Source organism: Cherax quadricarinatus, chromosome 53 (assembly GCF_038502225.1).
Source record: "Cherax quadricarinatus isolate ZL_2023a chromosome 53, ASM3850222v1, whole genome shotgun sequence".
NCBI classification, from domain to species: Eukaryota; Metazoa; Arthropoda; class Malacostraca; order Decapoda; family Parastacidae; genus Cherax; species Cherax quadricarinatus.
Window position 1 is genome coordinate 19,548,852 of NC_091344.1, and position 15,076 is coordinate 19,563,927.

The 15,076-nt window shown below is 42.2% G+C and overlaps 1 protein-coding gene across 24 annotated transcripts in view; it reads left to right on the forward strand.

Moving 5' to 3' along the window:
• LOC128692341 (actin-binding LIM protein 2) overlaps window positions 1-15,076 on the forward strand; it is a 510,921-nt gene that overhangs the window by 371,719 nt on the left and 124,126 nt on the right. For 4 of the 24 annotated variants that reach the window (XR_011393469.1, XR_011393470.1, XM_070096388.1 and 1 more), the window contains exon 1: window positions 4,402-10,784. The exons of 11 other annotated variants lie outside the window; for them this stretch is intronic. Coding sequence is in view for 11 of the 13 variants with exons in the window: in XM_070096388.1 (XP_069952489.1) it covers window positions 4,937-10,784 (5,848 nt within the window). In the remaining 2 variants the exon portion in view is untranslated. Of the gene's footprint in view, window positions 1-4,401; window positions 10,785-15,076 lie in introns of those variants that run through there. 9 more of the 24 variants (XM_070096382.1, XM_070096384.1, XM_070096385.1 and 6 more) reach the window with 4 other exon arrangements.

Here is a 15,076-nt window from a genome sequence, read left to right on the forward strand (position 1 = left end):
TTCAGTCTACTACAGTGGCGAGAAATATAGACAGCATATTTAGTCCATATTTAGTCACCGCTGTACCTGACTGAAGAAGCCTACTGTGTAGGCGAAACGTTTCGGAAATAAATGTACAGAGAGGATGGTGACCCACAGGAGGTTACGCCAAGGTAACCACTTTCTCCTGTAGAAGTTTTACTAAGCCAGTGAGAGGTCGGGTCACAAAAAGGTCACCACTTTCTTCTGCTGATTTTCAACCCAGCGGGAGCCTAGAGAAGCTTCCACGATCATCTCATGATAGATCGCGGGTCAGAGGTCAAATGGGTCGGGAAGATCAAAGGTCACAAGGTAGCTGCTGAGGTTGAAAGGTTCAAGAGTGGGGTTACATTTAAAATTATGCTTGTTTACTGAGGAAGAGGCTCAAACATAAACTTGACTTGGGTCACCTAGTCACAGGCCGCGCTGCGAGACATTATCTGTAGTCGATTGCGGGGGTCACTGCCCCCTGCAGCCCGCTCCCAAGCCGGACCTCCCGGTTGATGGCCTGATAGTGCCAGCTGCACGCAGACCAGCGTGTGCACCACAACCTGGCTGATCAGGAACTGAATTGAGAAACCTATCAAATACACTCTTAAAGACGGCTATGGGTTTGTTTGTGATTACGGTTTCGCACGAAGGCAGTGTGTTGAAGAGTTTTGGTCCCTCTTAAACGTATTGAATTCTCTTTCGGTGTACCTATCATGCCTCTGCTTTTCATTGGACGCATTTTTCACCTAGTGCTAAGTTCTTGCTTTCGTATGGAATAATTTAAGTGTTCAGGTTTAGTACCAGTCCCAGGATTTTCCAGGTGTAGATTAAAAGAACGTAAAGTCAGGTTCAACTTACACCCACTCATGTACCTGCCCAACCTATTTTTTAAAGCTGTCCAGAGTTTTCGCTTCAGTGACGTTACTCGGAAGTTTGTTCCACTTATCAACAACCCTCTTGCAAAACAAATGATAACTAGTGTTTTCCTATATCCTTTCTAAATCTAAATTTGTAAAACTTAAATTCATTGCTGTGTGACCTCAGTCTATCCTCGTAGGAAAGATTTCTAATACATGGGATCAACTTCGTTCCGTGTGTTTTCCAGCACAATGATGTCCATTCTGTAATATCGAGACCATAACGGAGCAGCATAATCTAAACAAGGCCTACCTATCTCTGAAGGGTATTCCGGGGATCAACACCCCCGCGGCCCGGTTCACGACCAGGCCTCCCGGTGGATCAGGACCTGATCAACCAGGCTGTTATTGCTGGACGCACGTAGTTCAACGTACGAACCACAGCCCGGCTGATCCGGCACCGACTTTAAGTATCTGTTCAATTACCTCTTGAAGGCAGCCAGGGGCCTATTGGTAATTCCCCTTATCCACCCCGCCTCTTCCTAATTCCCCTTATGCATGGTAGGAGGCTGTTGTATAGTCTTGGGCCCCGGACACTTATTGTGTTTTAGTGTGCAGATTCGGGACCATTCCTTCTAGGATTTTCTAAGTGTACATTATGATACATCTCTCTCGCCTGCGTTCCAGTGAGTACAAGTCAAGTGCTTCCAACCGTTCCCAGTAGTTGAGGTGTTTAATGGAACTTGTATGTGCAGTAAAGGTTCTCTGTACACATCTCTAGATACAGTTATCGTATTACCTGACGATTCCTATTATTTATACGTCTTGAAGCCAAGATTTATATTAACTTTATTGTGACTACTTATGTGTTATTGTATTGGTTTTAGGTTACTGCTAACTGGAACATCTCAGTCTTTATCGCGTTTCGTTCAAGATCAACATTATAATTGCCGTGGTTATTTTCTTTTCCTAAGACTGGAACCTTTCATTTGTGCACAGTGAACTGCATTTATCACTTCTCCGACCACTGCATCAACTTGTCATCCTGTAGTGCTCTAGTCCCCATCAAAATTTATTTGAAGTCCTATCTTAGTGTCATCAGCAGAGTCACATATGTCACTGTTTATTTCATCATATATGTCGTTTAGGTATAAAGTGAAAAAAAAAAGTTCTAGTTCTAACCCTTGTTGAACACTACTCGCGATGCATCTCCACTGATTTCTTCCCTTATTGCATATTGGTCACTCTAGCCTCTGTCCAGGAGAAAAGCTCCCTTCCTATTCCACGTGCCGCTACTTTCTTAAACAGTTTGTCTCCTGTGTGAAACTATCAAAGGCCGTATTCAGATCCGTTTACACAATATAGTATTCATTATTGTGCTCTACCGCCTCGAATAGCTAAGTGATAGAAAGGTTAGTAAATTTATAAGGCAAGAGCATTCCTTTATAAAACCATACTGAGACTCACTGATCAATTTATATCTTTCAAGGTGGCTTCAAATTTGCTCTGTAACTATTGATGCCATCAGTTTTCCCACAGCTAAGTTTAGGCTGATTGGTCTGTAATTTGAAGCTAAGGACCTATCTCCCGGTTTCTATATGGGTACCACAGTTGCTATTTTCCACTTATCTAATAAGATACCCGTTTGTAGTGATCTGTTGAAATGGTTTGCAAAGTTCCTCCATACATGCCTTCATAACCTTTAAGAACAGTTCATTAGGGCCCATTGATTTGTTTGGTTCTTAATCAGTTTGAGAACCATGACTCTAATGACTTTGATCGTTCATAATTTATTTTCGTCCTGTCCTGTATAATTATTGATTTCTGGAATATCTCTAGTATTTCTCTATGTTAAAATTGTGCACATTTCTTTGTCACTGACAGTAAGTCAGCCTGAGTGTGACTTTTAAGTAGGCCTCTGTCTTCCCTAATCTTACTACTATATACCTGAAAGAAACATTTTTGGATTGGGCTTTGATTATCTCACAACTTTTTTACAAAATACATGTATCTTTATGTATGGTTCCCGCCTCCACTACATCACTTTCCAGATTGCTCCACTTCATGACAACTCTGACTGAAAAAATACTTCCTAACATCCCTGTGACTCATCTGAGTCTTGAACGTCCAGTTGTGACCCCTTGTTGCTGTGTCCCATTTCTGGAACATCCTGTCCGTATCCACCTTGTCAATTCCTCTCAGTATTTTATGTCGTTATCATGCTGCCCCTATCCCTCCTGTCCTCCAGTGTTGTCAGGTCGATTTCCCTTAACTTCTCCATGTAGGACATGCCCCTTAGCTCTGGGACTAGTCTTGTTGTAAACCTTTGCACGTTCTGTAATTTATTGACGTGCTTAACCAGATGTGGGTTCCAAACTGTATGTGTGTGTCCTCACCTAATTGTACTTACCTAATTGTGGTTGCAGGGGTTGAGTCATAACTCCTGGCCCCGCCTCTTCACTGGTCGCTACTAGTTCCATTCTCTCCCTGCCCCATGATCTTTATCATGTGTGTGTGTGTGTGTGTGTGTGTGTGTGTGTGTGTGTGTGTGTGTGTGTGTGTGTGTGTGTGTGTGCGTGTGTGTGTGTGCGTGTGTGTACAAAATTACATATGAGTACATGGGGAAAGACAGACTGCAGATGATTTGTCAGTCCATGCCGAGGCTGTGCTGAGAACTGTCTGACTCACGTGGGAGGGTTTGAGAACTATCTGCTTTGGCCTAAACGAAAGACTACAGTGCACACATCGAGGATAGTAAAGCAAAAGGCTTTCTCTCCACCTTCCACTCCCTCCTGCCACTGTGGCATAAAACGGAAAGAAATAGAGATAGATGGTGATTTTGAAGCAGGTGTTGGGAGATACCTGTATCTTCCGGGAGTGTCTGCACCACCTGCCTCTGTTAGCACTCGTGTCTTTACTCTTGTTGACCAACACCACTGAGTATATATGCTCGTCTGGCAAGTACAGTTAGGTAGGTACCTTGTTTCTTTCCTACTCAGTGGGAGCTGCCGTCCACCGTGTGTTGTATTACCCCACACCAGTGTTAACACTTCCCCACCAGCGTAATGATAATTGGAACACTAGAGCATCCAATAACCAGAGGAGACATGATTACAACGTATAGGATACTCGGTCATCATTTATTATTATTATTATTATTATTATTATTATTATTATTATTATTATTATCCTCCTCCTCCAGGGGTATGGGTGGACAGTGTGTTTCAGGGGTAGCTAAGGTACTCGGGATTTACTTGTAACACCAAGTGAAACTCCATAAAACATAACGTGGAATATTCTACCAGTTTGTGTGTGTGTGTGTGTGTGTGTGTGTGTGTGTGTGTGTGTGTGTGTGTGTGTGTGTGTGTGTGTGTGTGTGTGTGTGCGTGTGTGCATGCGTGTGTGTGCGTGTTTGTTTAGACAGGGGGAGAGAGAAAGGGGGTGGGGTGATTGGTGGGAAGGAGGGGACGAGTGTTGGGTTGGATGAGGCGTGGTTGGCTACATGGGGTGGGAGGAAGCGGCTGTGTGGTTCAGTATCGGCTGAGCCGCCCGAGTGTGTGTTTCATATACTTGTATTCGTAGTGATCAAACAGCCTCGTCAATGCTAATTCGAGGTGTGCGAGGTCCCTGAGCCACATGGGTGGTCTGATATCTACACTTAAACTCATGTATGAACTTCTCCATTACTTCCTCCGCTAGGGCATTCATTCTATCACGTCTTATGTATCTTGGGTCACACACAGATGGTGAATACATGTCTAGCGTGTCTCCCTGTGCTGCTGTGGCCAAGTCAAGATCACTCACCTGAATACGGTCACCACGATGCAGTTGTAACACCAAGAACTAAGTTTAGTGTAAGAATTTGTAAGCTAGTGTTGTCAGCATCTGTAGTGATGGTCTCTTATGGTAGCTTCATTGAATGCTAACTCTTGTAAAAATAAGTTGACATGATATAATTCATTTTAACGTTCAAACAAGGGTCAACGTATGAGTTTAAAAGAGGCTTGCATTTGTAATATTTTGCATTGCAATTAAGCGCAAATACAAACGTGATAAATTAAGACAAAATAATGGAGAATGAAAACATAAATTCGTGCTTATCGAAGCTGGCAGCAGCCAGTAGTGTTGACACGTGTGAGATGAAAGACGCAGCCATCAAGGCAGCACATGCCGCTACCGGTGCATCTTCAAAAGGCAACAGCAGGAAAACAAAGAAATTTTCTCGTATACGTATGAGCGGGGACCTTGTACAGCGACTCCGAGGATTCACTGATGATGAGGACGCAGTGGAATGGGGCTTATCAGGGTGGAGTGTTGTCACTCCCCTCGCTGAAGTCCACACTCCTAGGAACAAAACGGGTGCCTACACACTTCCTCAGGTCTCTGACGTTTTTGATAACACTAGACACAAAGCTTCAAACTTGAGAGGATCAGAGTCCTTGTTCTTAAGCGGTGGCACTTCTGAGGATGAAGGTATTTCTGATCTTGCGTTGTCTCCTAGTCACTCAAAAAGATTGTTTGAGGGCTGTGACAAATATCAGGATGAGCGTTCTAGTCTGACATCCCTCCAATGGGGCTTTGACGGATATCCAGAGAAAGTAACACAAGATGGTAGCAGGTGCTCAAGTGGGGAGGCAGCAGCGCCCCCCAATTTGGAGATGAGTTTTCCTTCTGACGTGGAAGAAAACGAAGAGGAGCCAACATCATCGTCATCTTTGGCTTCGTCGGACTCCGGAGCAGGAGTAAGTCCTGACTTCGTAACTCAGGAAGAAGCCATCCGTGCCGTCACCCACTGCTTCTCTTGGCTCGAGGATGAGCTCTTCGCTCTTGAACCACAAACTGACCTAGCGCAAGCGGAAGCAAGCACTTGTAGTGTGCAGGACCTGGCAACAGCAAATCAGACACATGAATGTGACGAATGTAGCACTGCGTGGGATGGAGGAGCTGTAGAGGACAGAATGAGTGATGACGTTGATGAGTGGGAAATTGATGAAGATTTTGAGTTCACTTCGTTCAGCAGCGTTGAAATCCTACAAGGGGAACTTAAAAGAGATGAGCAAGTGATGGGGGAAAATTGTAATGATAGCATTAATGAATGTTTTGACTGGAGTGAAGAGCATTATACGGATGAAAGTTATATGAGTGATGATACACAAACCCCGGAAGAAATTAACGGAAGTAACGTGTGTGATATGTCTTGGGTGTGGGGTGCTGATGATACTGGCACTTACAATAAAGAAGAAAGTGGGAGAAAATGGCACATGAGACCGCAAAGTCATGGTAACGAGGATGGTGATGACATGAAAGAGGAGCTTACTGCAGTTGACCAAGCAAGAAGAATATCAGCGGGCCTCCTGGTGTGTGACCAGGACCGTAGTAATGTAACAGACTGCTGGCGCATTCTCCAAGTTGTCAACGACACTCCGCGCGCACACATCCAAGCAACCGGAAATAAAAATTATAAGTGTGAACTCCGTAACCGGGAAGCCACGACTAATGTTGGGAAGAAATTTAGTGGTGAATATGTTGAAAATTCCGGTGAAGCTCTCGAGAATGCTGAGGATGGGTCTCAGGGATCCTTGTCAGAGAGTGAATGGAGTGATGCTGATACTTGTATTCTCAAAGAGTCTTACGCTCATTCACATTCAGATCCTGCCACTGGTGAGTCAGATATGGACGAGGCGAGTACTACAAGTTCCTCTGAGGAAACAGCCTCTGACACACAAGAGAAGTTTACCTCGCCGGTTAGGGACATCACCTGGCAGGGTTATGGCTGGTCACGAGTAATGGACTCAAATAAATCAATTCCTGATGTTTACACTCCCCCTGTTGATGTTCAGGAGTCCTGGTGCTCAAGGCGTTCTGACGTTGGAAGCTCCACAGCTTTGCTCGGGCATATGCCAGCCCCTCTGCAGACTTCCATAAGTGGTGATAACTCTTCAGATACTTCATGTCAGAGGTACTGCAACCCAGCATTAGACACCCGTGTGCCTCACTTGCCTGGTAAGTGTCTAGGATGCCTAGTGGAGAGGGACAGGCACCAGCAGGTAATCTGGAAGCCGGCGGAGAACTACAGAGACAGACCTGGAGACAGGTGTGGTCAGTCATTTTACCACGAGGACGGTAGGTGGCTTTATCGAGACAACAGAAGATGGTACAGAGTTGGAAATACAACTTTGCATGCTAAACACAATGGACACCAACACATGGATAACGTTAAGTTATGGGTGACTGGAGGAAACGAGAGACGGTGCATAGAAAAATTTGGAGCGCATAATGAAACCTCAGGGTTTGGTGAAAAGGAAACCACCAGATGTCAAGACAGTGATTCATCGCATGATTTACCACCTAATGATAGTGAATTTTGCGATGGTTATCATGATACAAGGCCACATTTCACAACTGATAATTACCAGCCATCAACTGAATGTCAAGCTTTTCCAAGCGGTGAAACTCCTTGGTATTATGTCGGAAGAAACCTCATTAGGCCTGGGGACACCTGTATCCGAAACGGAACAGAAAGTGGAAAAATGTGTCCGTCCGACACTGAAAATTACCACAGCAACATCAGTGACTGTAATTATGGCGATAGAAGCGACTTAAACAACGAATTCTGTGAAGAAAGCGCCAACGATTTTGGCTTTCGGGAAATTAACTTAAATAGCACTTGTTGTCAGAACGTTACACGTGAGACTGAGATAGATTTTGATGTTGGTAAGGCTAGTGACACTGATGCGATCCTTGCCTCACAGACTCGAGTTTCTCTTGATTTTTTTCCCCAATATCAAGAAAAACATGAAAGGAGAGAGCAGAGAAGACTGGCAAACAGTAACAAGCATTCGGACTTCACCCACGCAGAGGATAACACAAGCGATGCAAACATGACCAGCAGCTACCTTGCAAATAAACAGATGTCATACAAACAAGTTAAAAATAAAACACACAAGGGAAAAACGTATCTCTATCTACGCCCTCTCAATGACATGGAGGACGAAGAAAATCGTCCTGGCACAAATAAAATTTCCCAACAATGGAGCGTGCGTGAGCAGTTAGAGGTAAATGGCAGGCAACATCCTGGGAGCGGTGTGTTTACCTCAGCTGATGGTGGCCACCACAACACGCCTTCACTCAGCAATACCTCTCCGCCAACTCACACTCCCTCCAAAACTTTTTCACAGTCTGTTTCCACCGGTAGACTAACAGATATACACAGTAACCTCATTAATGGATATCTATATGGCACACAGAGGTGTAATGAGCCGTCAATGCACATTAGAAATGAGAAGAATATAGGCGAGAAGGCTACTTTGTACAATAACAGTTTTGCCGATAACAGGTGCACTGGCTGGGAAAGTCAGTTTAGGGGCAATAGTCGGTTCAGCATGGCATATGGCTCTGCTAATATATGCAAAGGTAATATAAGGAATATAGTCAGTAATGGGCTTTGTGAAGGAAATGTGCTGGAAGGGGCAAACAACGAAGTTCTTGATGACCTTAGTAATGAAACTGTGAGAAATGCAGTGTGTTGCATAGGTAACGATTGCAGATGTTTCAGGAATTCACCCAGTGACAGGATTTCTATTTTCCCTCAGAATAATGCTATACGTTGTCCTGGGGTGGGTGGTGGGAGCCGGGGTGTGACCGACAGCCAGTACCATCATGATTATGGAAGTGAGAGTCATCATTACCACACCATCCCTGGACCTGATAACTACACCAGGTACTCACACTCAACCTTCACCTCTGACCCCAGCCTTTTCCACCCTAGCGTGGAATTTCACCCTCCTGTGAAAACTACACACGGAGCAAAAGTCAACCATGATGCAGGTCACTATACTGATACTCGTGTTACATGTTATAATGCCGCTGCAACTGCTTGGGAACGCTCCAGGGATAAGTTTTGGAAGGCAGTTAAATTTGGTTACCCGTCGGGTGATGAACAAGAAACCGATAACACGGACGTTAAGACAACATCGTCCAACATGTATTTCGATAAAAGATCAGTACTAAACAGTGGTGAGGTGAGCTCGCACTCTACATCCTCTCTTCAGCGAAGACTCTCCATTCCAGCCTCCTGCCTCAGCCACTCCCTTTGTGCTCGCAACCCACTCTACAGGAAGATACAGGAGGCACTCTGTAGTAACACCAAAATCCACACCTCCACCGCCTCCCACACTGCACCTGACACCCCAGTACTGACGCAGCCCACTTCTGTCTTGAAAGGTGACCTTGCTGATGATGGTTCGCAGGTTGAAGGTCATTGGCAAAGTGAATTCACTACTTATAACCGGCGAGTTATTGACCGTAGGAGCGAGCCGCAACTCCCACAGGAAACTAAGGTGGAGGCCTCCGTAGGTGATGGTAGAGGGTCAGATGAGGCAGCTCATTGGAGTATTAGTACCTTCAGCAGGAATGGTGTCCCAGCCCCCTCATATACATCTACAGGGCTCGCTCAGCGTGAACCACCGGACGGCACCGCCACCCCTTCTGCACCCGTGGGCAAACTTCTCCACAAGCTATCAGAAATCATGCCATTTAATACACACACCAAGGAGGAGGATGGTTACAGCTGTAGGGAAGCGGTATATTCAGATGCCAGGGAAAAGTCACTGTCATTCGAAGACACTACATTAAGGTCTACCTGTAAGGATCTTTGGGATCCAGGACCGTTTGATAGTACATCTAAAGAATCACATTTCCTCTGCGACACTCAAACTGTCTTCCGCTCCAACACACCCGTACGTCCAACAGTCCATAAATTCCTTCCCTTAGTTACAACTCTTCAGCCCAAACCACAAGGAACCTTGTCATCCGTCACGACTGAACAAGTAAATTCGCTTTCTTTGAAACCACAGCCCAACTATTACCCTTTCACCCTGAAACCACAAGAATACACACACAGTCCCAACCCCAATATTATACGTCCCATTCATGGAGAGTACGTGAATAGCTCGCTGTGCGTTACTAAAGTGTCTTCTCCCTCATCGCTTCTCCAAAAAACACATGATCTGCCAACGGATTTGTCGGAATATAACAATCCACATCCTTTCTGTAGAACTCCAGAGATCCCATCGTATCCATCAAAATTACTTGCTTCATCATCGTCAACTTTCCACAAATTAAAGACGAATTCATTGGCTCTCGTTCAAGAGCTACCAGAGAACGGTTCTATTGAAGAACGATTAGAGAACTCAGAACCACGAGCAGACCTATCGTTTCTTTTCCACGAGAGTGACGAGCATGACCTGTCGTCACCCAACCAAGAATTGCACGAAGATCTGTCATTTCTTCCAAAACCTGCAAGTAACTCAACATTTACCTGTATCCAAAATTCGTTAGATAAATATACATGTACCTCAGAGTCACAAGACCTCACACCAACACAATTGTCAAAGGACAGTCTACCTGTTCCAGAATTAGTAGACAACCAGTCATATACTCTTAAATCAGTAGAATTATCATGTTCCCAAGAACCACAGGAGACCCATCTTATACCACTCGTGCCAGAACCACTCTCAGCCACATCACCAGAGACCACCCAGATGACCAGGAGCTCTTCACGTCCACTCAAACCCTTTGTCCCAGAGGCGACCAGTCAACAGTCAAGTATCTTCCTAGCAGTGGAACAAGCTTCAGAGAGATGCTCTTCCCTGGTCGACCTCATGAAGTTGGGAAGCTATGAAGGTTACATTACACTTCCAATGACGTTCAAATCTTCTGATAAAAGTACGACCGGGCTCTCTAGTAAAGAAATTGAAGGTTCTAGTGAGAGTGAAGTAACGGAGAAGAGGGAAGAGAAGAGTAACCAAGAAGATGAGGTGAAAGTGAGTACTCAAGTAAGAGTCTCGGTGGAGAAGTGCTGCAAGAGAAGGAAGGATGGATCCAAAAAGATTGTTATAAAGTTTACTCTCTGTTTAGGTAAATATTCGTGTGTATTTTTTCCTTATCAGTTCTTTGTTACTATTTCCATATGAACTCCACTTTTACATTTAATCTTAAAAAATGGTAATTCTAAATTAATTATGCCATTAATTATCACAGTCGTAAAAGTGTATTTACAAGCATTTTGTTAGAAAGTGAATATTAATACATTAATACCACGACACTTGTAATTTAAAATGGGGTAATACTTCGTATTAGTGCTTAATTAAATGTTAGCTTGTAATTTATGCTTGCAAAACTACAGTATTTCACTGATTCGTAAATTCCTTGAAAATCGGAATATCTAAGTTGCATTTATATTTTTTTCACATCTGTAAACAGTACTATAACTTTTACAATACAGTATCTTAGTATTGTTAGGTAAACGTATTCAGCTCTTGCGCCAACATGATGGCAGCGTTATATAAATAATGGTAGGTGGACAATATTGTGTATTTAATAACAAAAGTTGGCCTCGGTCGTAGAGACTAAGCGCTTCTTTTATTTCCCCTCGCGTGGATTATTATTATTATTATTATTATTATTATTATTATTATTATTATTATTATTATTAATTATGTGGGTCATTCGTCGCAAGGAGCAAGAAAGGCTCGATCCTCCATCCGCTAATCACGGCGAGGTTTTGGATTTGTGAGGCTGTTGGTGTTCCCACCTGGACACCGGTATACTGACTCATCTCCCGCCCTTAACATGGCTGACTTATTTAATGTAGCAGAAGCTATGAGGCCTACAAGGGAGGAGTGCTGTGATGCTGATGACGGTCTATTGATCCCCCAGAAAAATGGAGTTACCCCTCCCCTTCCTCGGATCAAATTCCTCCCTTTCCTCTCCTCAAGTACTTATCCATACAGTCATATATTAAGTTTAGAATCCATGTTTTAGGTTGTTACCTGCTACAGAGGAAACAAAAATGTGTATGTTTTTTTTTGTGCGATCACATTCAAGAAGGTGTAAAATATAAAGGAAACAGCAATATTATGTGACAAAAGTCCAATGATTTTTCTAATGGTGCTTTAAACTGAAGCTTACTTAGCATATGCCTATATTTGCCATACATTATTATATATAAGGGGCGACAATTAACTTATGAGGGTCATACGGCTCCTGGGCAAAGTCACATGAAGAAAAGATCGTTGTCAATACGTTTGGATTTATGTAGGCAGCAAGTACATAATTTACATCAATTTTTTATACTGGTCATGGGGGCACAGCCATGATATATATATATATATATATATATATAAATCAATATATATAATATAATATATATATATATATATATATATATATATATATATATATATATATATATATATATATATATATATATATATATATATATATATATATATATATATATATATATATATATAATATATATATATATATATATATATATATATATATATATATATATATATATATATATATATATATATATATATATATATATATATATATATATATATATATATATATATATAGGGAGGTAACATCTGTAAAACTGACTGGTAACCCACAGCTTCAGAGAAGAGAATGAAGATACTTCTTGGGAAAACTACTGAAAGTTTCTCTCCGGAGCTAAGTATTTTCTTCTCCTACCACTCCCAGTATGCTAGTAAGTAAGTAAGTTTATTCAGGTATACACAAATACAGTTACATAGAATTATCATACATAGCAGCATATGTGTAGAGAACCTAGGATAACCCAAAAAAGTCAGACAGAGTGACTTATTTCCATTGGGGTCCTTTTACCTTATTATTATAATATAAAGGTTATAATATTTTCTTATTATTCTACAATGAAGATACATCTTATTATCATACTAAAAAGACTATCTACTACACGAGGGTCATTAAGACTATCTACAATGCGAGGGTCATTACTAGGAATAAGGTAAAATTTACACGTATGTTAGCTAAAAAATAGAAAATCATTCCCCTCCCTTTCTGTAGCTACATTCATCAGACACCCTTTGGCACTCTTCTTGAACTGGTTCATGCTATGACTGGCTTTGACATGTGCGGGTAGTCTGTTCCATTCCTTTATTGCTGTACAATAAAAGGTGTTTGACGCCTGGCCAATGACTGTGGGTACTACAAAGTTGTGCTCTCTCCCCCTAGTACTATGATTGCTTTGGTTCCCAACCTTGACAAAATTGACAGCAAGATATTCTGGACACTGTTTGTGAGCAAATTTATGAACATGATTTAGCTTCAGTTGTTTAACTCTGTCTTCAACATTCAGCATATCCAACTGCTGTAATTCATCCTGGCCTACATGTTCTCTTGGTCCCAGCCCCAGGATGAATCTTACGATTTTGTTCTGGGTGATTTGCAGTCTATCTTTCAGTTTTTTTTGTCAAGGCAGAGTACCATGAAGAGCAAGCGTAATCCATGTGGCATTGTATAAGGGCTAGACATAGGGTCCTGCGAGCCTCAGTAGGTAGACACTGTGCTTGTCTATACAGGAACTTCAGTCTGGCATTCGCTTTCTTTACTACACTGTTCCCTATCAATTCTCCTGACATGCATGGGTCAAAGGGGATTCCCAGATATTTTACTGATGAAACCAAAGTGATGGGCTCCCCATTACACTGAACATTAAAATTATTTACCCTTCTCAGTTTATGTTTCGTGCCAAAGAGAATGGCTTCAGTTTTCCCTAGGTGTAATGATAGTTTGTTGTCTACTAACCATTTGCTGCAGGACTCCAGTTCCAGTGTTAAAACATTAGCAATATCTTGTGGGTCTTTACCTGTCACTAGCAGAGCACTGTCATCTGAATACAGTAGGAGTTTGCACTTGACACTGACAGGCATATCATTGACATAACATAAGAATAATAAGGGACCCAGAATACTACCTTGGGGAACTCCACATGTTATCGGCAGGGGTTCTGATTCCGTTTTGTTGATTTTGACTATTTGTCTCCTGTTGATAAGGTAGGACTTAAACCAGTCTACAGAACCTATACGGATAGCTTGAAGTTTCTTACATGATATATTGTTGTTGACAGTATCGAAGGCCTTTTGCAGGTCTAAGGTTGCCATACCTATGAGGTTTCCCTTTGACATTTCAGTTCTCAGGTAATCCATCAGATTAATAAGGGAGGTGTCAGTTGAGTAGGATCTTCTAAAGCCCGATTGATAGCTATGGAGAATGTTGTTGTCATTAAGGTACTTAACTACTTGAGAATACACCGCCCTCTCCAGAATTTTAGATATTATACTGAGTATACTAACAGGCCTATAGTTGCTTACATCAGACCTATTATTTTCTTGAAGATAGAAGTAACTCTGGCCTCCTTGAACCCCTCCGGTACGGTATTAGTGGTGATTGATAGATTTATTATGTGAGCAATAGGGATTGACAGTTCAGAAGCACCATCTTTTAGGAACTTAGACGGGATGTTATCAGGGCCTGTGCTCTTAGTTGGGTTTAACCTGCTTAGTTCTTTTTGAATGAAGTCATGAGATACACTTACTAGTTGACAACTGTTTGGGGTTACCCCTTTATTGGTATAGTATGTTCGAAACTTATCAGAGTTTGTGTTAAAGGTATTTGATGCAGCTGGTAGTTTACTTACTAGTGTTGATGCAACAGATGTGTAGTAGGAATTAAAGCAATTTGCCACCTTAGATGTTTCGTGGCATACCTCATTATCGATAGTGAGTACTATGTTAGACCTATCTACTGGCTTATGGCTATACCCCAACTGTTTTAGTTGTTGCCAGAGCTTTCTGGGGTTTTGCTTATACTCTTCAATTTTTGAGCAATAGTGCTTTGCCTTTGCTCCTTTTATAAGTCTCTGTACTCTGTTCCTCACCCTTTGGAATTCATTTAGTGCTGCAATATCCTGTCTGTTTGCTTTAAATCGTTTTAGCAGCTGGTCTCTGAATTTCATATTATCTAATATCTCAGTAGTCATCCAGGGTTCAGTTCTTCGTTTAATCCTAACCTCTTTAACTGGTGCAGTATTATCAAGGATGGTAGTAAACATTGTTTTGAATTTTTTCCAGGCTATGTTTCTGAACTTTATTTGAAAACAAAATACATTGAAAATGAGATACAATAGGAAGGAGAACAACGTGCATGACATCTCAAATACGTCCAACTTCCCGGCGGTGGGCCTGGTGTCCACGGCCGTCTGCTGCTAAGGCAGAAGAAGAAAACACCTTCACCATTATTTATTATATTTCTGTCTTGCCAGAAGTGTGCTGGCATCACAATTCAGATTACCCTCCTGCTGCTACATCCCCACATTA